Genomic DNA, 19,853 nt, shown 5'->3' with positions numbered 1-19,853 from the left:
GGTCTGTCACAAGTCACAGCATGCACTTTTCTATCCTGTGCCCGTCTGTTTCAGGCTGCCAAATATTTCTCACATTAAATACAAGTTCATTTGGATGCTTCATCAATATTCTACTGGAATGTTAATAGTTTAAAAGGTCAAAAATCATATTCTTTAAGTAAAAGATTTAGTTGTAATCAAGCCAATTTTGACAAAGACAAGGAACGTGTTTGATGAGAACATTTATTTCTATCTAACAACAAATTTGCCACAATAAGGTGCTTTGTAATGCTACATATGAAAAAGGCATGCAACACATGTTGGTGTCATATGGCAAACATTAGAACTGAAAATAATACCATCAGATTGATGCCATCACTAGTTTTTGGCACATTACTAATGATTTGGAGAGAATACTGTCGTCACCGATACATAATAATTAAACATTTACAAAAACACAAGTGCTTATCTTAATCACAAACTGCTTCATTTAGATTTTTGTATCTCCTTTATAGCAGCTTCAAGAGGATCACCTGGTGGTTTAGCAAGATCAACCTGATTAATGCGATACATTTCATGAAGTCCACACAACACCTGGTCACTTTTACATTCTTCAGCAGGTATGGTGAAGTTCTGAAGGAGCCACTGCTCTCGCTCTACTCTGAGGATCAAGGCAGAGGTCACTGATCTTGTTTCAGGGGGCGTGAGCACAGCCGCAGCGGTAACGCAAGTCTGATCATGGATGCTGATGCTGTCCATCGAAGAGCACATTTCTCTAGAATTGGTGCTGCCCATTTGAGGACTCTTCTCCTTGGATGACTTTGTTGGACTTTCATGCTCACATTCGTAAATGGAGCTGCGATCAGGTGATCCTACATCTTTAAGTGTACTATTGGATTCATTGTCATCCGGAGGAAGGCTGCTGCTAATCGTGACGACATCTTCCGATGCAACTCGGACGAGTTTCAAACGCTTGCCACGTGGGCCATGGTAAGAGTCGGTGCTCATGTCTAGAAGAATGCAGTCAGAATCTTTATCCATCTCAGAATTCTCATCCACAGTATCATGATCTCCCTCCACATCATCTAAATCCCCATTATTGTGACTAAGTCGAGTTGTTTTTGACTCTGGAGAGTCAAACACCACCCCTCGAGACTCTGGATGTGAGGTTCTTTGAAGAACGCCTATGCCGTTTGTGGATCCCCGAATATAAGAATTGTTCATCATGGAGAGCTTGACCGACTCTGGAATCACCACCTCTTTAGACTTCTTGCGGGGGCTGAGAAGGGAAGAAAAATAAGGTAGGCAGTTGCCCACAATAGGCACTAGTGAGACAGGACGCAGGGCAGACACAAAGTCCTCTAGCTCCTGGTAGGAGGAATGATCAGAGTATGGCACCACATAGACATTACGGTGGCAGGAGACCATAGGGCGGCTGGTGGGCAATATAGCAATGGTAGGCTGCACTTTATTCCACGCCTGCAAGTTGGAGGCGTTGATCACAGACTGAGAGACCACGCGAATACGGCCCGCACCAGAGTCAGTGGTGAAAACGTCAGGGAGCTCCAGAACTCGCAAGGTTTCCAGACGCTCTCTATCCACCTCCACCCATGTTTTAAACTCCATAGCCAGCTCCACCAGCAGAGACTCTTTACCCAGAGAGTAAAGACCTAATAACAGATAACAGACCTGTTAATAATTATTGCCATCTCAAAATATCAATCTAACTCAAGAGTTTGAGATGAATTCAGTCACTTTTCACAGTATGTTTTTTGTCAACACAACTACATAACATGAATTAGTCGGTGCATGAATATGAAAAAATTAATAGGCTATACACCACCATTTAAACGTTTGAGGCTGGTATACAGTGTATATATATATATATATATATATATATATATATATATATATATATATATATATATATAAATAAATATGTCTTATGCTCCCAACGGAAAGTAAAAGTAATTTATTGTTGTGATGGGAAAGTTGAATGTTCAGCCTCACATGATACTTCAGAAAACATTCTAATATGATAATTTGGTGCCCATACACAATATATACCTTTTCTTCCTATGATTCTTTGAAGAATAGACTGTTAAAAATGTTTTGATGAATAGAAAGTTAATTTATTTGAGAGACAATTATTTTGTAATATAAAAGTCTTTACGGTCACATTTGATCAATTGAATGCACCCTTGCTGAATAAAAATATTATTTTCTTCCTGACCCCATACTTTTGAACAATATAGAAGTATTTATAATGGGAGAGAGAGCTTTTTGTTGTCTGCCACTTTAAATGCTCAAGCTCTTTAAAGTTATGTGGATTCTGATTCTCAATGTTTTCGTTGTTCATCAGCTGGAAATTTTTTTTTTCCAACATTATTGTTCTTTTTGTGAAGCTGTGGACTTCCCTATTCTCACAGAATAAGAACGATTATTAAAACATAGTTATCATTTAGGCTTGCTGTGGTAGTTGTTACACTGTTTGACCATACATCATTTACATTACTTGCCCACCACTGCACTGCCCAACTGTCGTTTTGCTTTTTCATATAAATGAAAACTAATTCGCTCAGTTGGACAATGGCAGTGATAGCTCGTAATAGCCCTAGTGTTGGAGTTCCAGCTCAGGAATCGACTCTTGCTTTCAACTCTGTTGCTGTGTCTGTAAATGTAAATAACAGCCAATAACATTGTAATAATATACATACCTCCATGCCAGCTTTGTGGTTTCAGCAGTTTTATATTAATTTGGTTTACCATGATATCCTAATTTGTGTTCATAATCATAATCAACAAGAATAAACACATTAATAAGTGTACATTATTATATGTATTTCGACTAGTTATTATTTTTAGTATCTTGAAAGAAATCCTGACCAAGCAGCCCTTTTGTGCTATTACAAGAGATGACAATGAGCTTATCACCCTCACCCGAACGAGATTAATTAAAGGATATATTACCTTCTCTCTCGTTTATTTCACTCTGAAATAACATTAGACCAAGGCTTTTTCTCTCTTTAAAATTAGGCAGCATTAGCAACAACTAGGAAACTATGGAGATGCATCATTTCAAGGTTATGTCATCTCTAAACTGGACTAATTTGGCCAGTCTCACAAAAAGTGTGCTGTTTTAGGCTTTTTATCAGAAATAAGAATAGCCTAGTGTGTAATAATGGATGACAATCTTGTATTCCTATATTGCCGACCCTGTTTTGACAAAGTAAATGGAACAAATGGAGTCGATTCCGGGAGTCGATACCATCGACTCCTACGTGGGGAGTCGGGAATCGGAGTAAACTCCGAAAAACACTGAATCGACCACCCCTAGACAACGGACGCTACAATTATAAACTGAAAGGGTCTGCTCTGCTCCACACAGCACGAGCTGCAGTGTCGCAGTTAGATTTCACTTATCATGTGACGAGAGCAAGGATAGATGACTGACATGACGATGACGGAGGATTTGGTGCATTGACAAATAGAGTATGTGTGATGGTGAATTTGAGTGCGCATTAAATGTGATTTCAATACCCCACATTTAGATAACGGCAAGTTATAGGCCTATACACATTACACAGAGTAGGCTACACGTGATCGCGAATTCGAAAAGGGAGCGCGCATTCAAAAGTGATTCACAGTGTATCGGTATCACAGTATCGGTAATACTGGTGTCGCAAGTGTATGTACCGGTGTGAAAATGTCCTCACTGTGACATCCCTATTATCATTACAGTTGGCCTTTAATAACTATCAGACTCGAATCGGTTTTGTTTTTCTATAGTCTGAACTGAAACACCATTGTATTATGAAAGTCTCCATTGTAAGAGTCTTACCAATAACGACAGCATATCCAGAATGAGTCCTAATGATCTCTTTAATTTGCTGAGCGGCTCGCTGACGAGAAGGTACAGCTCGAGTGGGGTCACAGTTTGTGTTGTCCAGATACAGTACATCAATGGTAGTGTTGTTCCTCAGACACTGCTCACGGAGCATGGATGGGGTATAACGGAAGTCACCTGAGATCATACACAATAACTGCATCATTAAAATGTAATCTCAGTATGTAAGAGCGAGAATCAATAACTTTCTAAAGAAAAATTATTACAATATTGTGCATTTCCATAATATTAATTTCCCCCTTCCCACACTCACCAGTGTAGAGTCTGGTGCCAAAGTATCCCTCGAAGAGAAACATAACTGCCCCAGGACAGTGATTGGCATCTATTAGAGTAACGGTCAGCCGCTCTTTTCCAAGATCATCTAGCAACAGCATGTGAGCTTCCCCAATCTCCAAGGGACGAATCCATTTCTCTTTGACCTGTAGATCACCAACACAAAACACAGCCATTTAGGGGACAAAAGTGTACATTTATTAATCTCTGGATATTAGGTCTTGTGAGGATTAAACATCGTCTCCATAGAATCTGTTTATATAATTTTTGTTCCATTTTGTTTTCTGTACATCTGAGGTTTTCAAACTTTTATGCCAAGGACCCCCAAATATATTGTTCCCTTTGTGGAGGAACCACTTCCTAAAATATAAAGACAGCTAAATGTACTCATGTATAAAGACTAATTTATACTGTGAGTGAGAAAAAGTTTGATATTAGAGAAAACATGCAGTTTGTTACTTAAAATTAAGTAAAACTCGGCTACTGTACTAGTTCTGTTTAAACATGAAGAGAAACGCTTGTATGTCACTTTTCACTATAAATATCATTCCATATAACATCATTTACTGTTAACTTTGATGTATAACAATGTTGTTCTTGTTAAACTAGTACCTAAATAATACTAAAATAGAACTGATGTATAAAAATATATGCCTTTTTTCTTTTAAATTTTCCCCAGTGCGGAGCCCAGTCACCTGCAGTTTGAGCTGGAGCAGTTTGGCAGTGAGAGGTGAGCAGTAGATGGGCCTGTGACTCCAGGTGGATGAGAGGCCAGAGGTGTGATCCGCGTGCATATGAGACAGAAAGAACAGACGGACGTGATGGCACTTACGGAGCTGCCAACAGTCTACGGCTATGGGAGTGTACGGTAGGACTTTTCCGTTCATTTTGTGCTTCTGTGAGGTACCTACTGCTTAACGTTATTCCTAAAGGTTTTTTTTGTTGTTGTTGTTGACAAAAGCTGTATTTCAGTTGTACTGGATTTGTTGGTGTTTGAAAAGCGTCACTAGCAGCTGCCATAAAATGTAAACACACAATATTCAATATGCACTGGCAGGTGTTTGTAATGTAATAGTTTAACTGACAGCTTAAGCAAGTAGCGTTAGCACTAACGGAATAGCGGCATCGCATAAGTTTCGCTTTGCTTATGCAGACACAAAGTCAGACAAAAAAATGGATACATTTAACTGCATGCTTGCCAGTCAGCGTTCATCCGCGTGTGTGTAGCAGGCCGGTTAGCCGGGCAGGTGATGATGTGGTCTATTTGTGCAGATGTGCGCCATGTCGCGGTGTGTTTACCAATTCAAAAGATTTCAGCGCGCTTTGATATTTGCGACTGGGTTGTCCGCCAAAAAATACGTTTATTGTCCACGCCTCCATGTTCACGAGCTCATGTGACGTCACTGACTTCCGCAATGTGCAAATTTCGGGTCTTCTGCTTGAGGCTATAAATTACTTTAGAAATCGCTGCTTTCACCAAATATCACATTTGAACCAGCAGCGATAACAGTAGATGATGTTAAGTGCCATTCAGTTTTCAAATAAGATGCTTTTAAATGTCGCTGCAGTTTCAAAATTCGCCTTTTGTTTTATTGATGTTTGTGGGCTTTTTTGAGAAGCAGTTACCGGTGTGTAAAAAAAAAAAAAAAAACACATAATACGGCCATATATTATTTTCACTTGAATATGTAACCACTGGGTGGTACTGTACTCAATTACTATTGCTTACATTTTAGTCAAATCAATTTATTTAGAATTTTTGTATATTTAGAATATATATTCACTTAGCAAATACAAAATGTGTTTTTGAATTTAGGCTAGCTGTGTATTTTATGCTATCTGGCAAAATTGGCCTCACTTTTATGGCATGCATGTTTTATTTTATATTCAGCGCCTACTACCTCCACTAGAGGCCAATATAACACCGTAATAGAGTACCCAGAGTACCCTGACTGTTTTATCATTTTGGAAGAATTGAGGAATTCTTAACAGAGGCATTTTAAGAGAGAATATCAACAACATACACTGACTAAACATAGGCTACTAGGGACGGACACCTACTGAAGAAACTGTAGGGGAAACTGTGGTTGGTGGTTTGAGTCATAATTGAATGTTCACATTTCGCAATTTTGACTTTCTTTGAATTGTGAGTTTACATCTGATAATTTATCTTCTCAGAATTTTGAATTAATCTCTCAAGTCTCACTTTCTATCTCTTTATTATGATGTGTGAACTATAAACTCAAAATTATTATGATTTTTTTTAAAGAATTGTGAGATTAAAATTACCATTTGTAATTTGTCCCTGTTCATAATGATAGAACAGAATAATGTGATAAAAAAGGCAACTGGTGGAGCAAAAAACAAAAACATAATTTAATCATAAGAATAATTTTTCATATATATATATATATATATATATATATATATATATATATATATATATATATATATATATATATATATATATATATATATATATATATATATATATATATATATATATATATATATATATATATATATATATATATATATATATATACACTCACCTAAAGGATTATTAGGAACACCATACTAATACTGTGTTTGACCCCCTTTCGCCTTCAGAATTGCCTTAATTCTACGTGGCATTGATTCAACAAGGTGCTGAAAGCATTCTTTAGAAATGTTGGCCCATATTGATTGGATAGCATCTTGCAGTTGATGGAGATTTGTGGGATGCACATCCAGGGCACAAAGCTCCCGTTCCACCACATCCCAAAGATGCTCTATTGGGTTGAGATCTGGTGACTGTGGGGGCCATTTTAGTACAGTGAACTCATTGTCATGTTCAAGAAACCAATTTGAAATGATTCAAGCTTTGTGACATGGTGCATTATCCTGCTGGAAGTCGCCATCAGAGGATGGGTACATGGTGGTCATAAAGGGATGGACATGGTCAGAAACAATTTTCAGGTAGGCCGTAGCATTTAAACAATGCCCAATTGGCACTAAGGGGCCTAAAGTGTGCCAAGAAAACATCCCCCACACCATTACACCACCACCACCAGCCTGCACAGTGGTAACAAGGCATGATGTATCCATGTTCTCACTCTGTTTACGCCAAATTCTGACTCTACCATCTGTCTCAACAGAAATCGAGACTCATCAGACCAGGCAACATTTTTCCAGTCTTCAACTGTCCAATTTTGGTGAGCTTGTGCAAATTGTAGCCTCTTTTTCCTATTTGTAGTGGAGATGAGTGGTACCCGGTGGGGTCTTCTGCTGTTGTAGCCCATCCGCCTCAAGGTTGTGCGTGTTGTGGCTTCACAAATGCTTTGCTGCATACCTCGGTATAACCCTTGTAACGAGTGGTTATTTCATTCAAAGTTGCTCTTCTATCAGCTTGAATCAGTCGGCCCATTCTCCTCTGACCTCTAGCATCAACAAGGCATTTTCGCCCACAGGACTGCCGCATACTGGATGTTTTTCCCTTTTCACACCATTCTTTGTAAACCTTAGAAATGGTTGTGTGTGAAAATCCCAGTAACTGAGCAGATTGTGAAATACTCAGACCGGCCCGTCTGGCACCAACAACCATGCCACGCTCAAAACTGCTTAAATCACCTTTCTTTCCCATTCTGACATTCAGTTTGGAGTTCAGGACTCAGAGATTGTCTTGACCAGGACCACACCCCTAAATGCATTGAAGCAACTGCCATGTGATTGGTTGATTAGATCATTGCATCAATGAGAAATATATATATATATATATATATATATATATATATATATATATATATATATATATATATATATATATATATATATATATATATATATATATATATATATATATATATATATATATGAAACATGATTTTTTTTATCATATATATATATATATATATATATATATATATATATATATATATATATATATATATATATATATATATATATATATATATATATAAATATATATAATTTATTTTTATTTTTTTTTTTTTTTGCTATAGTATCTCAAAGCTATAGATGTTAAACACTGTGCCAACCATTTCCATTATATGTTCATTAATATAACAAGTCATGAATGAACAAAATTTTGTCAATATTTCATGACATTGAATGTATATTTCTTTAACTTAAGCATTCATTTGAACATAATTGGGTTATTTTTTTCCACTTGAGATTTTCAACAAAGATAAAAACTCTGCCAACCAACCCCGTCTCTCCTACCCGTGCATGTGGACCCCTGGGACCTGTTATTTCAACTAGAAACTTCAGTTCTTCCTTGGCTGCTTTCTGCTCACGCATGAGGTATGGTGACATATAGAGGCTTATTTGGAGATCTCAAGATATTGTTTAACACAATAGAGTTATTTCTAAATGATTAATGACTTGCATTGGTGTGAGACAAACTAAAGCTGATAGCATCAGCTAGAGTAGAAGGCAAATGTGCTGTCAGTGAAGATGATGATGACGATGAACTACTTCCATTGATAGTAAACGGACATTTCCTGTTTTCGATCATATTGAGAACTGCGTTGGGTTCGAGGACAAGAAGCCCCCATCTCCTCATTCTGGCAATGCACTACCACTTATTTTATACTGTGTCTGTATGTTGCAGTCAAGTAAAAAGACGGTAGAATTAATTAGCCCATTGTTCCCATTTACTCAGAAATACTTCATGTACAAATGATTGTAATTCCACAACTGTTTAACAAGTATGAACATAATGTACTTGGACATGGTGTATAACATTGCTATGTACAGATTAAATACATGTTCAGTTTTGATGTCAGTATAGACCTGGTATAACATCCACATGTGAGATCGAAAACCCCACAGAAGTGTGACAAGTGACGTGTGTCATTTCTATGCCACTAGAGTGACCAAATATTTTTAATTTTTTTTATTTTTATAATTCCTAAACAAATTCCTAAACTCCCCCCATGAGCAATTGGCACCCAAACACACAGTCCGGATGTCGATGTCAAGCTGGTATGGATGCTCAAACAAACAGAGCAATGTTTTGATAGTGCCTCAGCGCCACAGCATGAGGGAATCAACCGTAAATGTCTTTACTTATTGTTGGCAAGGGACAAAAAAATACACACCTCACCTTTAACCTTCTATGGGACATCGGCATTTATAAATGACGCTAAGAAAGTACAATAATGTTCAACCAAAAAAAAAAAAGTAATATATGACATCCCCTTCATGGACATTTTTGGCAGCAAGGAAGTGAAGGAGACATCAATGATAAAGTACTTTTAGAGGATACATATTTTCTGTGTAGCTGCACCATTTTTCAGTACTGACAGGCAGTATAATAGCCTTTTTGCCTGTGTTTTAGGTTGATGTTACTAAGTGTTATAGGCGACAGAGAGGAAAAGCTGTACCTTTTCCAGAAAGTATTGATGATAGTGGCGGCAGTGCATCAGAAAATAAGGTCGTAGTAAGAAAGGGAGAAGTTGAAAATTAAGGAGGATAGAAGCAGTGAGGGTGATGACAGATATGAAGAATATAACTCATGTTGTGGAAGTCAGGGATTTGGGTACATTATCCTATGCTGGTTTGGAAGATGTGATCCAAAGGTCAGATGCTACTGCCTATATTGGTGTCATTACACTGACAAGCAGAGATGCTCCAAAAATGACGACTAAGCAGGTCAAAATTGAGTTACGTGAAGAAAGTTGGGTACATTAAAAAATAAGTCATGTTGATTTTCACTTGTGCTACAATCATTGATTTGGAATTCCAAGAAAGAAGCACTATTAACGTTTTTTTAATTCATTTTGAAACACTAAGACATAGTTTCACTACTTTCCATGCAGTGGAATTGGATCTGAATTTGTGTCCGGTTTTTTTTTATTTTTTACATGCGAGTTCCAAATGAAATATAGTAGCACAAGATGAAATGGAATGTTAATAAAGCTTTTTAATGTTTTTTTTATTGAAGCACTAAGATCTTTTCTTTCAGATAGTGAAAATGTATTTGAATGTGTGTGAAGTTTCAGACAATTTGCCAAAAGTAATTTATACTGATAGGAACAAGTCAGTTATAAATGACAAAACCCTAAAATAAATGTCAAAGGTCAGATGTAGAAAACTAATTTTGGAAAATATTTTTAATCTTAAATATATTTAAAATATTTAAAATAAGTAATTTTTTTTAAAAGTGTGAATATTCAGCTGAAAATCCCCTTCTGTGTTATACAGTAGGAAAAAGTCAAATGGGTTTGAATGAGGGTGTGTAAGGGTTAAAGGAAGTTCACCCCACAATAGTTAACCATATACACACACCCATGCAAAAGTGTGAATATTCTGCTGAAAAACCCTTCTGTGTTATACAGTAGGAAAAAGTCAAATGGGTTTGAATGAGGGTGTGTAAATGATGACAATTTTTGTTTTTGGGTGATCTCTTTAAGTCAAATAAAAAATCAGTAGGTTTTCCCAGTAGTGTAACATACTCATTCCAATTCTTCAAATGCGTACATTTGTTTTACAATCTATAATTATGATTCTGTAAAAGGTATAGCTAAATACTGCTATAAAACTGAAAGGTAATACACTATTGGATTTGATCATTTATTAACCCTGAATGTTCAAATAGTGGAGATTTAGTCTTAGGTACAGACAGTTCCACTTTTGTTTTCCGGTCACAACAAAAAACAATAAATAGCACTTCAGTGCATCTTCATTTCCTCTAATAATTATAGTTTTGTAATGACATGCGCACAATCATACACCTACACGCACACAAATAAATTAGCTAAAAGGCAAGAGAACTTCAATGTAAATGCAGTGTGTCAGCTGCCTGCTGTACAATCTTTAGTCCTTCACAGTAACAGACCAGGACTCAGACACTCCATAATAGGACAAGAAAAACCTGTGTCCACCTCCTTGCCACTGTTTCTGACATCCATTCTCTTCCTGTCATTGTGCACAAAGGTTCAGAATACAAGCAGAATATCCAAGAACCTGAGAGTGTACGGTGCTCTGATGTCTGTTCTGCATACATTCATATAGAACCAGTAACTGGTGAATAGATGTTTCCATATCAGGGCCGTGCACAGACATTTTGAGGGGCAGTGGCCCAAACCAAAAAAAGGGGCACTGGGGTGGGGTGGCATTGGGGATTGAGTGCTTGTCCATACAAAATATCCATCTTACTCTTACTATTCCTTTACTGACAGCCTGTGAGGGCTCTCCCTTACTCTCTGAGCCCTACTTTTTCTCCTGACTATAGACGACAAAATCTCATCTAAGCACTTTTGATGAATGAATATACAATTTTTTATTTCGTCATTTCATCTTAATATCAACATTTGTGAGATTTAGTCAGTCAAAACAGTCTGTTTTGATCTAATTTTGTGTCTATCGAAAATAGTGATCTATGTTGAACATCAAAGTTTTTGTGTCTATTTGTTAATGAGGGATTTGTGGACACAATGTTTTTGGTTTTGTGGAGTAAATGTTATAGCTTTTATTTTGAAGTAAAAAGATAAAATTAGACCCCTGGGGCACAGAAGGCCCCAAGGGGCATGTTGTTACTGGTGTTATTGTTTTTCGATTTAATAGTTATTGTAATTAACGGGGCTATTATTTAATATTTTCATGAATTAGATGTACATTTCAGGCATCTTCACTTTCGTTACAACCTATAGATTAATTGAGTGAATTCTATTATGACAAAATCTATTATGTTTTTATTATTATTATGACATATCTTCAATTAAAATATGGGCAATTAAATAAGTAAATATTGAACTGCTTGTACATAAAATGTACCTTTCAGATGATTATCTATATTCATAGATATTCTGTTATCAGTTATTCTACTAAATTGTCAAAATAAAAAAGTAGAATATTTTATTTAGTATTTTACATTAATGACACTTTAAAAGATATTTAAAAGTAATAAGAATGATATCAAAAGTCATTTATACATTCTGTAACAGTTTATGGGTTATTATATGAAATTAGGCCTATTTATATATTCTACAAAGTGTGCCATCAACAACAAAGTTGGTGTTATTTATATTAGATCAGATCGGGTACAACATTTTCCACCGCGGAATCTGTGGATCTGAAGCGGAGGGAAAACAGAACACTTTTAGCAGGGATGGGTAGCGACCATAGACTGCGAGAGGGGCACCTCAGCTGATGAGGGCAGAGGGGCAGTGGCTCTAGCCACCGGGCCACCCCCCTGTGCACGGCCCTGTTCCATTTCACTATTAATGACAGAACTGCATGATATACAATTGTGTGCAATCTTTGATTGATTATTTGAGCAAATATTTCAATATTTGTATCATTTTATTGTAATGATATGTACTGTCAAACTAATTTTATTTAAAAACATCCTTCAAGGCTTCAAGATTTCCTGTGATCCCCCCTTATGAACTCGCTCTTCACAATTATTTGATCAACTCTGCGCTTTATGAGCAATGCAGTCTCATTCCAATAAATGGACATTTTAGTCAGAACAGTCTGTGGTGAGCTCTGATTTACATTCAAAAGAGGCTAACCGAGACTTGACAGCTTTGGCCGTCCAGCCAGCCGAAGGCATTCGACCTCCTCGGAGGATGCTGGAACCCCAGTCAGACGTTATGTTCCAAAGCAGGAGGAGCAGTGGTGCCGGCGATAAAGGGGTTGTTATCCAGTCTCTCGCTCGGCTGGCTCTCAGGGGGAGGAGCCTCTTTGCAGCAGAAGTACTGTTTCCAGATCCTCTGGAACGCAGTACGAAATTTCTTGATGCGGAAAGCGTAAACGATGGGGTTGACGGCAGAGTTGCCATGCGTGAGCAGAATGGCAATATAAATGAGGAACATGGGCTTCTCATACTTCGGGCAGAAGAGCGTGATGCAGTTCATAATGTGGAGAGGAAGCCAGCTAACAGCGAACAGGAAAAGCACTAGAGCCAGGGACTTCGCCAGCTTAAGTTCTTTGTCGTAATACTTGTTCGGTTCAGAGTGGCAGGACACCTTCTTATTCAGCTGCTTGTGGATCATGTAGAAGATTTCAGAGTAAATGACGAGCATGAACAGAAGAGGGGGAAGCACCCAGCCAAAGAAGTTGAAGTAGACCATGTACTCCATGCTGATGACGTTCTCAAACTGGCAGGTGATGATGAGGTCAGGGCCGAGTGAGCCGTTGTTACGTTGCAGGCTGTGTAAATTGTTCCAGCCCAGCATGGGTGTCAAGCCAATTATGAAGGACACCGTCCAACACACGAACACTGCAATTCTAGCTCGTTTGGGAGTGACCACTCGCCTATAACTACAAAACAAGAACACAAGAGTTAAACAAGTTTTCAATTTGAATCCATTTCTCATGATATGCAGTATTATTAATGCAATTTCAAAATGTGCAGTAAAGAAAACAAATACATGTTCACAACATTCGTTATGTAAGCAAAAAGGTACGAGAGGCTGGGCTGTTCAGCCGTGACTTATTCACGATACAGCACTAGCCTTGGGTACCTTATTGCTTTTATACCACACAATACAAATATTAAAGCAAAACATATGTATCAATGCAACTTTCACAAAGTAAAATCCCTAAAAGCCTTCCTTCGGGTGGAAAAAAAATAGTCCCTGACCATGAACAGCAACAGAAGTAAAATTTTTACACAATTATATGGTGGCAAAGACTGTAGCCGCATTTCCATTACAATGGAAAAACTCCCATATATCGTGCCGCTTTTACGCTCACATGAAGTGGTTTTTCAGGCAATGCAAAAAAGTAAATTTTCGCAAAAATGCAATGTACATTTTTTTGCCGAATTTACAGGTCACCTGGCATACGTAAAAGTCGATCATTCTTTACCGATGGCGCAGTATGTTTGGACAGAAGACGAGACAGAGTTCTTTAGTTCTTTCTTCCTAAACTCATAAAAGACAATAGAATTACAGAAATACTGGATTCTAAACAAAGAAATGCCACAATTTACCAAGACATTGAAGCAAATATGAGGGAAAACCACCCACAAACACCTCCTGCGTGGCTGCTCAAAGTACGCTTGAATAACACGCCTACGTCTCCTTCGATTAAAAAAAAAAAAAGGCTATAGTGCGGTGGCTTGGATATACATAAACCTACCAACATATGTAATTTTTGAAATAACTTATCATGAGAGGAAAAAGTTTTAGTCACATAACATCGATTAATGTTAACGCAGACATTTCGCAATAATTTTTTATCGACATTTAGAAAGTATCGCAAAAGTTTTGCGCAAATATGTAATGGAAACGCGGCTTGTCTTTAGGAATGAGTAAGTCAGTAGAGAAGACTTTTATATTGAAAGGACTAGCCCTTCTTGTGAACATGCAACAAGACGCAACTGACACATGCTTTGACTAGTGCTGTCAGTGTCAGGGCACGGGAAAACCCCATAACTGTTTCACGAGTTCACACTTACAAATAAGTCGGAAAGATTAATTTGGTAAACGTATTTGGCGTGCCCCCCCCCCAGGTAGGCTATAGGAAGTATCCTAGTAAGTGAGAGGAGACGGGGTGATGGAGGGATTCTGAAGACTGTAGAGAATCCATAGGTGAGTTTGACTGTGATTATATATGGCTTGCCTTCATGCTGATTGGGTAGATACTGTATGTTGATTACTGATTGTAGACAGCTGGTGACACTTGAGAGAAGCTTATTTGACGTGTTTCTCCCGAACTACTTTAATAAAACATCATTAAAAGGACAAGATATCATAGCGGACATTCAAGATGATTTTTTTATTACGAACATAGGACTGACCTGAAGGAAAAAGCCAGTGTTTCCCACACATAGACTAATTTGTGGAGGTGCGCCACAGAATCAACACCGGCCGCCACAGATTGCGTGTAGTTAATCTTTTTTTTTTTATTATTATGTTTTTATGCTATTTAAAACACGCAGTGTATTCGTTCAACTACATTTCCTTTCCCTGCTCTCCCTCCGTCTCTCTGTCACTCACGCGCGTCTCTCTCACATTCACATACATTACACACACATCATTCCATTCGACCGTAAGTTTCAGGGTTGCCAACTCTCACGCATTTGGCATGAGGCACACACTTTCAGGCTCGGTCTCACATTCTCACTCTGCCAAGTAAATCTCACGCCAAATTGCCAAACCTGCTTTTGATATGAACATTTTAATATTTAAATATTCTATATTTTAGTTTAATACTATTTGTGCAATAATTTTATGACCATTTAATGAATTAAAATATTTTTCTTCTAATATTTTTCTTATTTATATTACAATTAGTGCCGTAATTAAGGTTAAAATAGAGAATTCCAATGCAAAGAGGCAAATTAGAGTCATTTTGTGGCTGGAAAAATAACACATTTCATTTGTAATGCCATTACCCACTAAGCCTGATTGGCTCTTAAATAAATATACATGCATCTAGTCTAGTTGCTCAAAAAAGTATTGCAGATTATAACTGCTTACTTATTTTTAGGTTTTTCATTTGAATGCATATTTAGACATGATCAAACACTAGATTTCTTTAAATGTGAAATTTTAAAATGTTAATAACTTACATTCTAATGTTTTTAATTATACTTATATAAGCACACACAAGTGAATATTAATGAATGCGTGCAAATATAATTTAACCCAAGAAAAGTTTAAAATAGTGCTAAAAAGGCAAATTTATTTTTCCTTAAATGTACAGCAGGCTATATACAGATACTGAATCAAGATCAAAATCGATATTTGTGCCAATCATCAACCCCAAATACCACCCCCCCCCCCTCAACCCCCGCCCAGGCCCGTCACCACAAATTGGTTTCTAATCTGTGGGAAACACTCACTCAATCTCTCTCACGATACTCTACTCTACATAATACAGTAACAAAATATATAGAACAAAAATAGGTAGTTGTAGTGATACACAGAACCGCTGGGTGAAGCTGTCTAAGCCGTGTATTATTGTGAATAAACACAGCCATTGACCAATCAGAATCAAGGACTGGAACTAACCATTTTATAAAATAAAATAAAAGGCTAAATTCTGTTTATAATTTGTATGTTCACTTTGAAATCAGTTGTATAGTCTTTGAATGACCAAGGGCAGCTTCTTTTACCTGCTGTCTAACTTTAAATTAAGAGCCAAATTGTGACAAAGTACCACAACCAGAAAGCTTGTTTGTCAAACCCATTCCCTCTCGTCCTTCAATACAATTCCATCTTTCATCTGCGATACTAGGTCTCTCTCCAAACTCCTTGTCTTTTGTGTGAATGACTTCACAACAAAGGTACCTGTGATATAATGGCAGACTTTCAAGTCTCTGCAGCTGTCTGTCTGAATTCCTCACAAAGGTCAAACAGTCAATACACCCTTGTTAAGTAGATGGCTTTTGAAGCATCATCATTTTCAATCATTGCTTGAATGCTTTTATTAACAGAAATGTTAAATGAAAAATTGTTTCATCTAAATAGTCATACTCTTTTGCATGAATTCTGTAGCCGAGAGTCATAGCCTATTGCTCCGTTTTCACTCATACTGTAGGACCAAGAGAAGAGCTCTTTTCTCTGTTGAATTAACAGTGTCTCGGACAAAAATAGATGGTTGATTGTAGTTGGAAAGCTGTGATGCATGACTACACTTTATACAGAATAAGAGCCATGCATTATTGAAGAGTGGAACAACTAAAATAAATCTGTCACGTCATTTGTACCGGTCTTCTGCAAGTAGGTTGTAATGCACATGTAGCAGAGCAAAGTAAACCACAGAACTTTAGTATATTTTACTTAAGCTCACCCTTTCATTATTCTGGGATCATGTTGGGATAACATGGATGGAACGTGTGGAATTCATACAGATTGAATGCTGCTTTTAGTGAGACATATATTAGATAAGATGATACACTATATTCAACTTTTTACTCAAATTGTTATGCTGATAATATAATTTGCAACGGAAAACATCTTGTGTTCTCGTTGTGCATAATGGCCAACAGGCAGTTGCTCATGGCAGAAAATCTATAGATTTCTCAGACACATGTCATTTCTCTATAGCTATTTCGTAACAGTTTCATGGGATTGATTTTGTTCTCCACTTGCCCCTCTCAAAATATATTTTTTTTTTGTAGTTTTGTAGGAGGTAACTTTTTCCATGTAGCCCCCCTGTGCTATATTTCCCTCACACTTTTTCTATATGTATCTGCCCGCAAGTCACCTCACAAGTGTTGAAGGGGTGGATTTTATGTTAATTTTGGCATATAGTAGGTCATGGTGGCGAATCAAGCTGGCACAATCACAAAATTAAATGCAAAATTATAGAATAAACTGATTCGAGCACTCCCATGTCTGATACATTACAGTAAGAAAAGAGCACCAAACTATATTCTCCACACAAAAAGCATCTTTAAAAATTGAATGGTATATTGCATTTAGCTCCTCTGGGGAGAATGAGTCACCCAGACATAGGTATAGTCTGTAAATAGGATCTTGCTAGAACTTAAAAACAGATATAGTGTATGCATTTTGTGCCCTAAAGAAATGAATAAGCCCATTCTCATAATGAATGCTTTTAAACAATCTAGAACATGATGATGAAGACTTGAAATGTGGCATATTTCTTGAATCTTGTCTATGATCTCTCTGACACTTGACATTAAGTGATAAGCAGTAAGTATAGAACGTTCAAGGAACAATGCAAAAATAACGAACTGACATTCTCTATGAATTCTTCCATATAAAATGTATGGAAAGCTATGCAAATAGTGCCTAGTGTAAGCATTGTAGAAATGCATGAGTCACACGTCATTAGGTCAGGTGCATGTGGTTTCTTCCTTCTGTACCCCTCAGGCAACATAACTGCATATGTTGCTTGAAAACAGTCTGGCCAAACAGTGGGACTATATGATGATAATGCAACGGATATATATATATATTCAATATGAACTATATTAATAATATATAACTTAGGCTAATCTTCTAACTTACCTTTCATCATTTGCATTGTAGCCTACACGAGAGTATTCCAGAGAAGTGTTGAAAGATTAAATTTGCTTATTTTAGTGACGCCTACATAATATTTCTTCCATTTACGTCATTCTTTTTTTTATAGTTTTATTTCACTCCCCTAGGCCTACATCCAAAACCATTTATACATATTGGGTACATTGCATATACTAAACGTGTCAGCATAACGTAGCCTATAGCCTATACTTTTAAAGGAAGTGAGGAAATGAGAGAATGATAACTTTACCTGGTTGGGATCTTGACCCTCAGGTATCGGTCGATGGCTATAGCGAGCAAAGCGAGGATAGAACTTTGGGTCAGAACCAGCACTGTGCACGCCACCAGCAGACAGCTGTAGAAGTGAGTCTGAAGTCCTATACTTATAGTTATCGCCAGTGGTATGACCAGCGCTCCTACTGCAATGTCCGCGAGCGCCAGAGAAACAATGAAGCAAAATGTAGTATCTCTCAGAGATTTATTAATATTTACTGCCCAAACCACCATCACGTTTCCTATCACGGACGACAGTGCGATCACCACCTCCATGCCCATGTAGAGGGCTTTGGCCGCAAAAGGGTCCTCGGGCATTCTTCTGCTCGACGGGAATCGAAAAGACGACGAATGTCCACGCGACAATGCGTTTTCAAGTGACAGTGTTGTGGAAATTGATTAACTGTAGTAGTCCGGAGGAAAATCCCTTGAAAGCGTTGCCACTCAAAAGAGTAGCTGTATTCCACACATGCCTATTTACATATAGAAATGGAAGGCGAGGAGAATAAACCCCACAAACCATATAAGTGTCTTACAAAATCTTCAGCTGAAAATATCGACCAGTTTTGGCGTTTTTTTCCTCGTTTACTACAGTGCCTCTTCGTTGGATCCACCTGCGCTCGTGCGAGACATGCGCGCGCCACTTATTCATCATCCCACAATCATACAAATGTTCTTCGTGTCACCTACAACTGTCAGGCAGTTCTCTGGATGTCCAAACAGTAGGAAAGTAAATTAAAAGACGCATATTTGTCCCTGGAAATGTGAAACAAATTGTCCAGAGCGCGGGTCGTTTCCAACACTCCCGTGCTCTGCGGTGCCTCAGAATAGCTGTCGATGGGTAGAGTCCTTTGTCTCACCCATACTCGGCCACTTAGAAATGTAAAGCAATTGGGAGCAAAATAAGCCCAACTAACCCGTGTAGATTCCTTTTTGGAAATGCCGAACCCATATGTCATTCCGTTTTCCTTTGACAGGAGAGAAAAAGCCCACCCCACACCGCGCCGTCTATTTTGGTTTCCTCCGTCTGGGACAACCTGCGTTTGCTCATTTATTTTGTAGAGAGCCCGAACTACTTTTCACATCATTGTATTCGTCTTAAATCAGAGTTTAACTCGAGATAAAGAGTGAGGCTGATCATGTCTCTGTTTATAGTGTAATATTAGTGTGCACTATAATATGAGATAGCTACTGCACCCATGGGAATGAGGGAAGTAGGAGGTGGCAGTGGCTGATGAGCAGTGACTGATAAGCATGCAGTGACTAATTTAAATGGTCAAACGACGCCCCATAGAAGATATCAAATGTATTGTGAAATATATTTGCAACATTTCAACTAAGCTAATGGATTCAATCATTTACAATAAACTTCATGTGCCAACTGAGACATAAGTTAAAAAGAAATTACAAATGAAGACAGTCTAATGTGGTTACTCAAAAATTATGTATTTGAAAGGTCCTTTTGATGT

At 37.6% G+C, this 19,853-nt stretch overlaps 2 protein-coding genes across 3 annotated transcripts; both read right to left on the bottom strand.

Moving 5' to 3' along the window:
• Positions 1-202: 202 nt before the first annotated feature.
• dclre1b (DNA cross-link repair 1B) lies at positions 203-5,528 on the bottom strand. 2 transcript variants are annotated; one of them, XM_079826925.1, is made up of 5 exons: positions 5,359-5,497; positions 4,855-5,172; positions 4,140-4,305; positions 3,821-4,003; positions 203-1,649 (listed from the first exon to the last, which is right to left on the bottom strand). In XM_079826925.1, exons 2-5 carry the CDS (start codon positions 5,044-5,046, stop codon positions 466-468), a joined length of 1,725 nt encoding a protein of 574 aa, XP_079683051.1. In that variant the 5' UTR covers positions 5,047-5,172; positions 5,359-5,497; the 3' UTR covers positions 203-465. The 2 variants fall into 2 exon arrangements, with proteins under 2 accessions (XP_079683051.1, XP_079683052.1); XM_079826926.1 differs by having other exon boundaries at positions 4,814-5,528.
• A 5,031-nt stretch (positions 5,529-10,559) lies between these two features.
• On the bottom strand, positions 10,560-19,560 carry adora1b (adenosine A1 receptor b). The gene is made up of 2 exons (XM_079826410.1): positions 18,362-19,560; positions 10,560-13,429 (listed from the first exon to the last, which is right to left on the bottom strand). The coding sequence occupies exons 1-2, from the start codon at positions 18,700-18,702 to the stop codon at positions 12,751-12,753; spliced, it is 1,020 nt and encodes a 339-aa protein (XP_079682536.1). The 5' UTR covers positions 18,703-19,560; the 3' UTR covers positions 10,560-12,750.
• Between the last annotated feature and the right edge of the window lie 293 nt (positions 19,561-19,853).

Source organism: Gobio gobio (assembly GCF_949357685.1).
Source record: "Gobio gobio genome assembly, chromosome: 10".
In the NCBI taxonomy this organism is placed as follows: Eukaryota; Metazoa; Chordata; class Actinopteri; order Cypriniformes; family Gobionidae; genus Gobio; species Gobio gobio.
The sequence above is the reverse complement of the archived record's forward strand: the minus strand, read 5'-3'. Positions and strand labels throughout refer to the sequence as shown.

Excerpts from the sequence above, each read along its gene's own strand:
- dclre1b (XM_079826925.1), bottom strand. The coding sequence starts at position 5,046 with ATGAACGGAAAAGTCCTACCGTACACTCCCATAGCCGTAGACTGTTGG. Across the intron at positions 4,306-4,854 it reads TGCTCCAGCTCAAACTGCAG|GTCAAAGAGAAATGGATTCG; the intron begins GTGACTGGGCTC and ends GGTGATCTACAG. Across the intron at positions 4,004-4,139 it reads TGGCACCAGACTCTACACTG|GTGACTTCCGTTATACCCCA; the intron begins GTGAGTGTGGGA and ends GTATGATCTCAG.
- adora1b (XM_079826410.1), bottom strand. The coding sequence starts at position 18,702 with ATGCCCGAGGACCCTTTTGCGGCCAAAGCCCTCTACATGGGCATGGAG. Across the intron at positions 13,430-18,361 it reads AGGGTCAAGATCCCAACCAG|TTATAGGCGAGTGGTCACTC; the intron begins GTAAAGTTATCA and ends CTTGTTTTGTAG.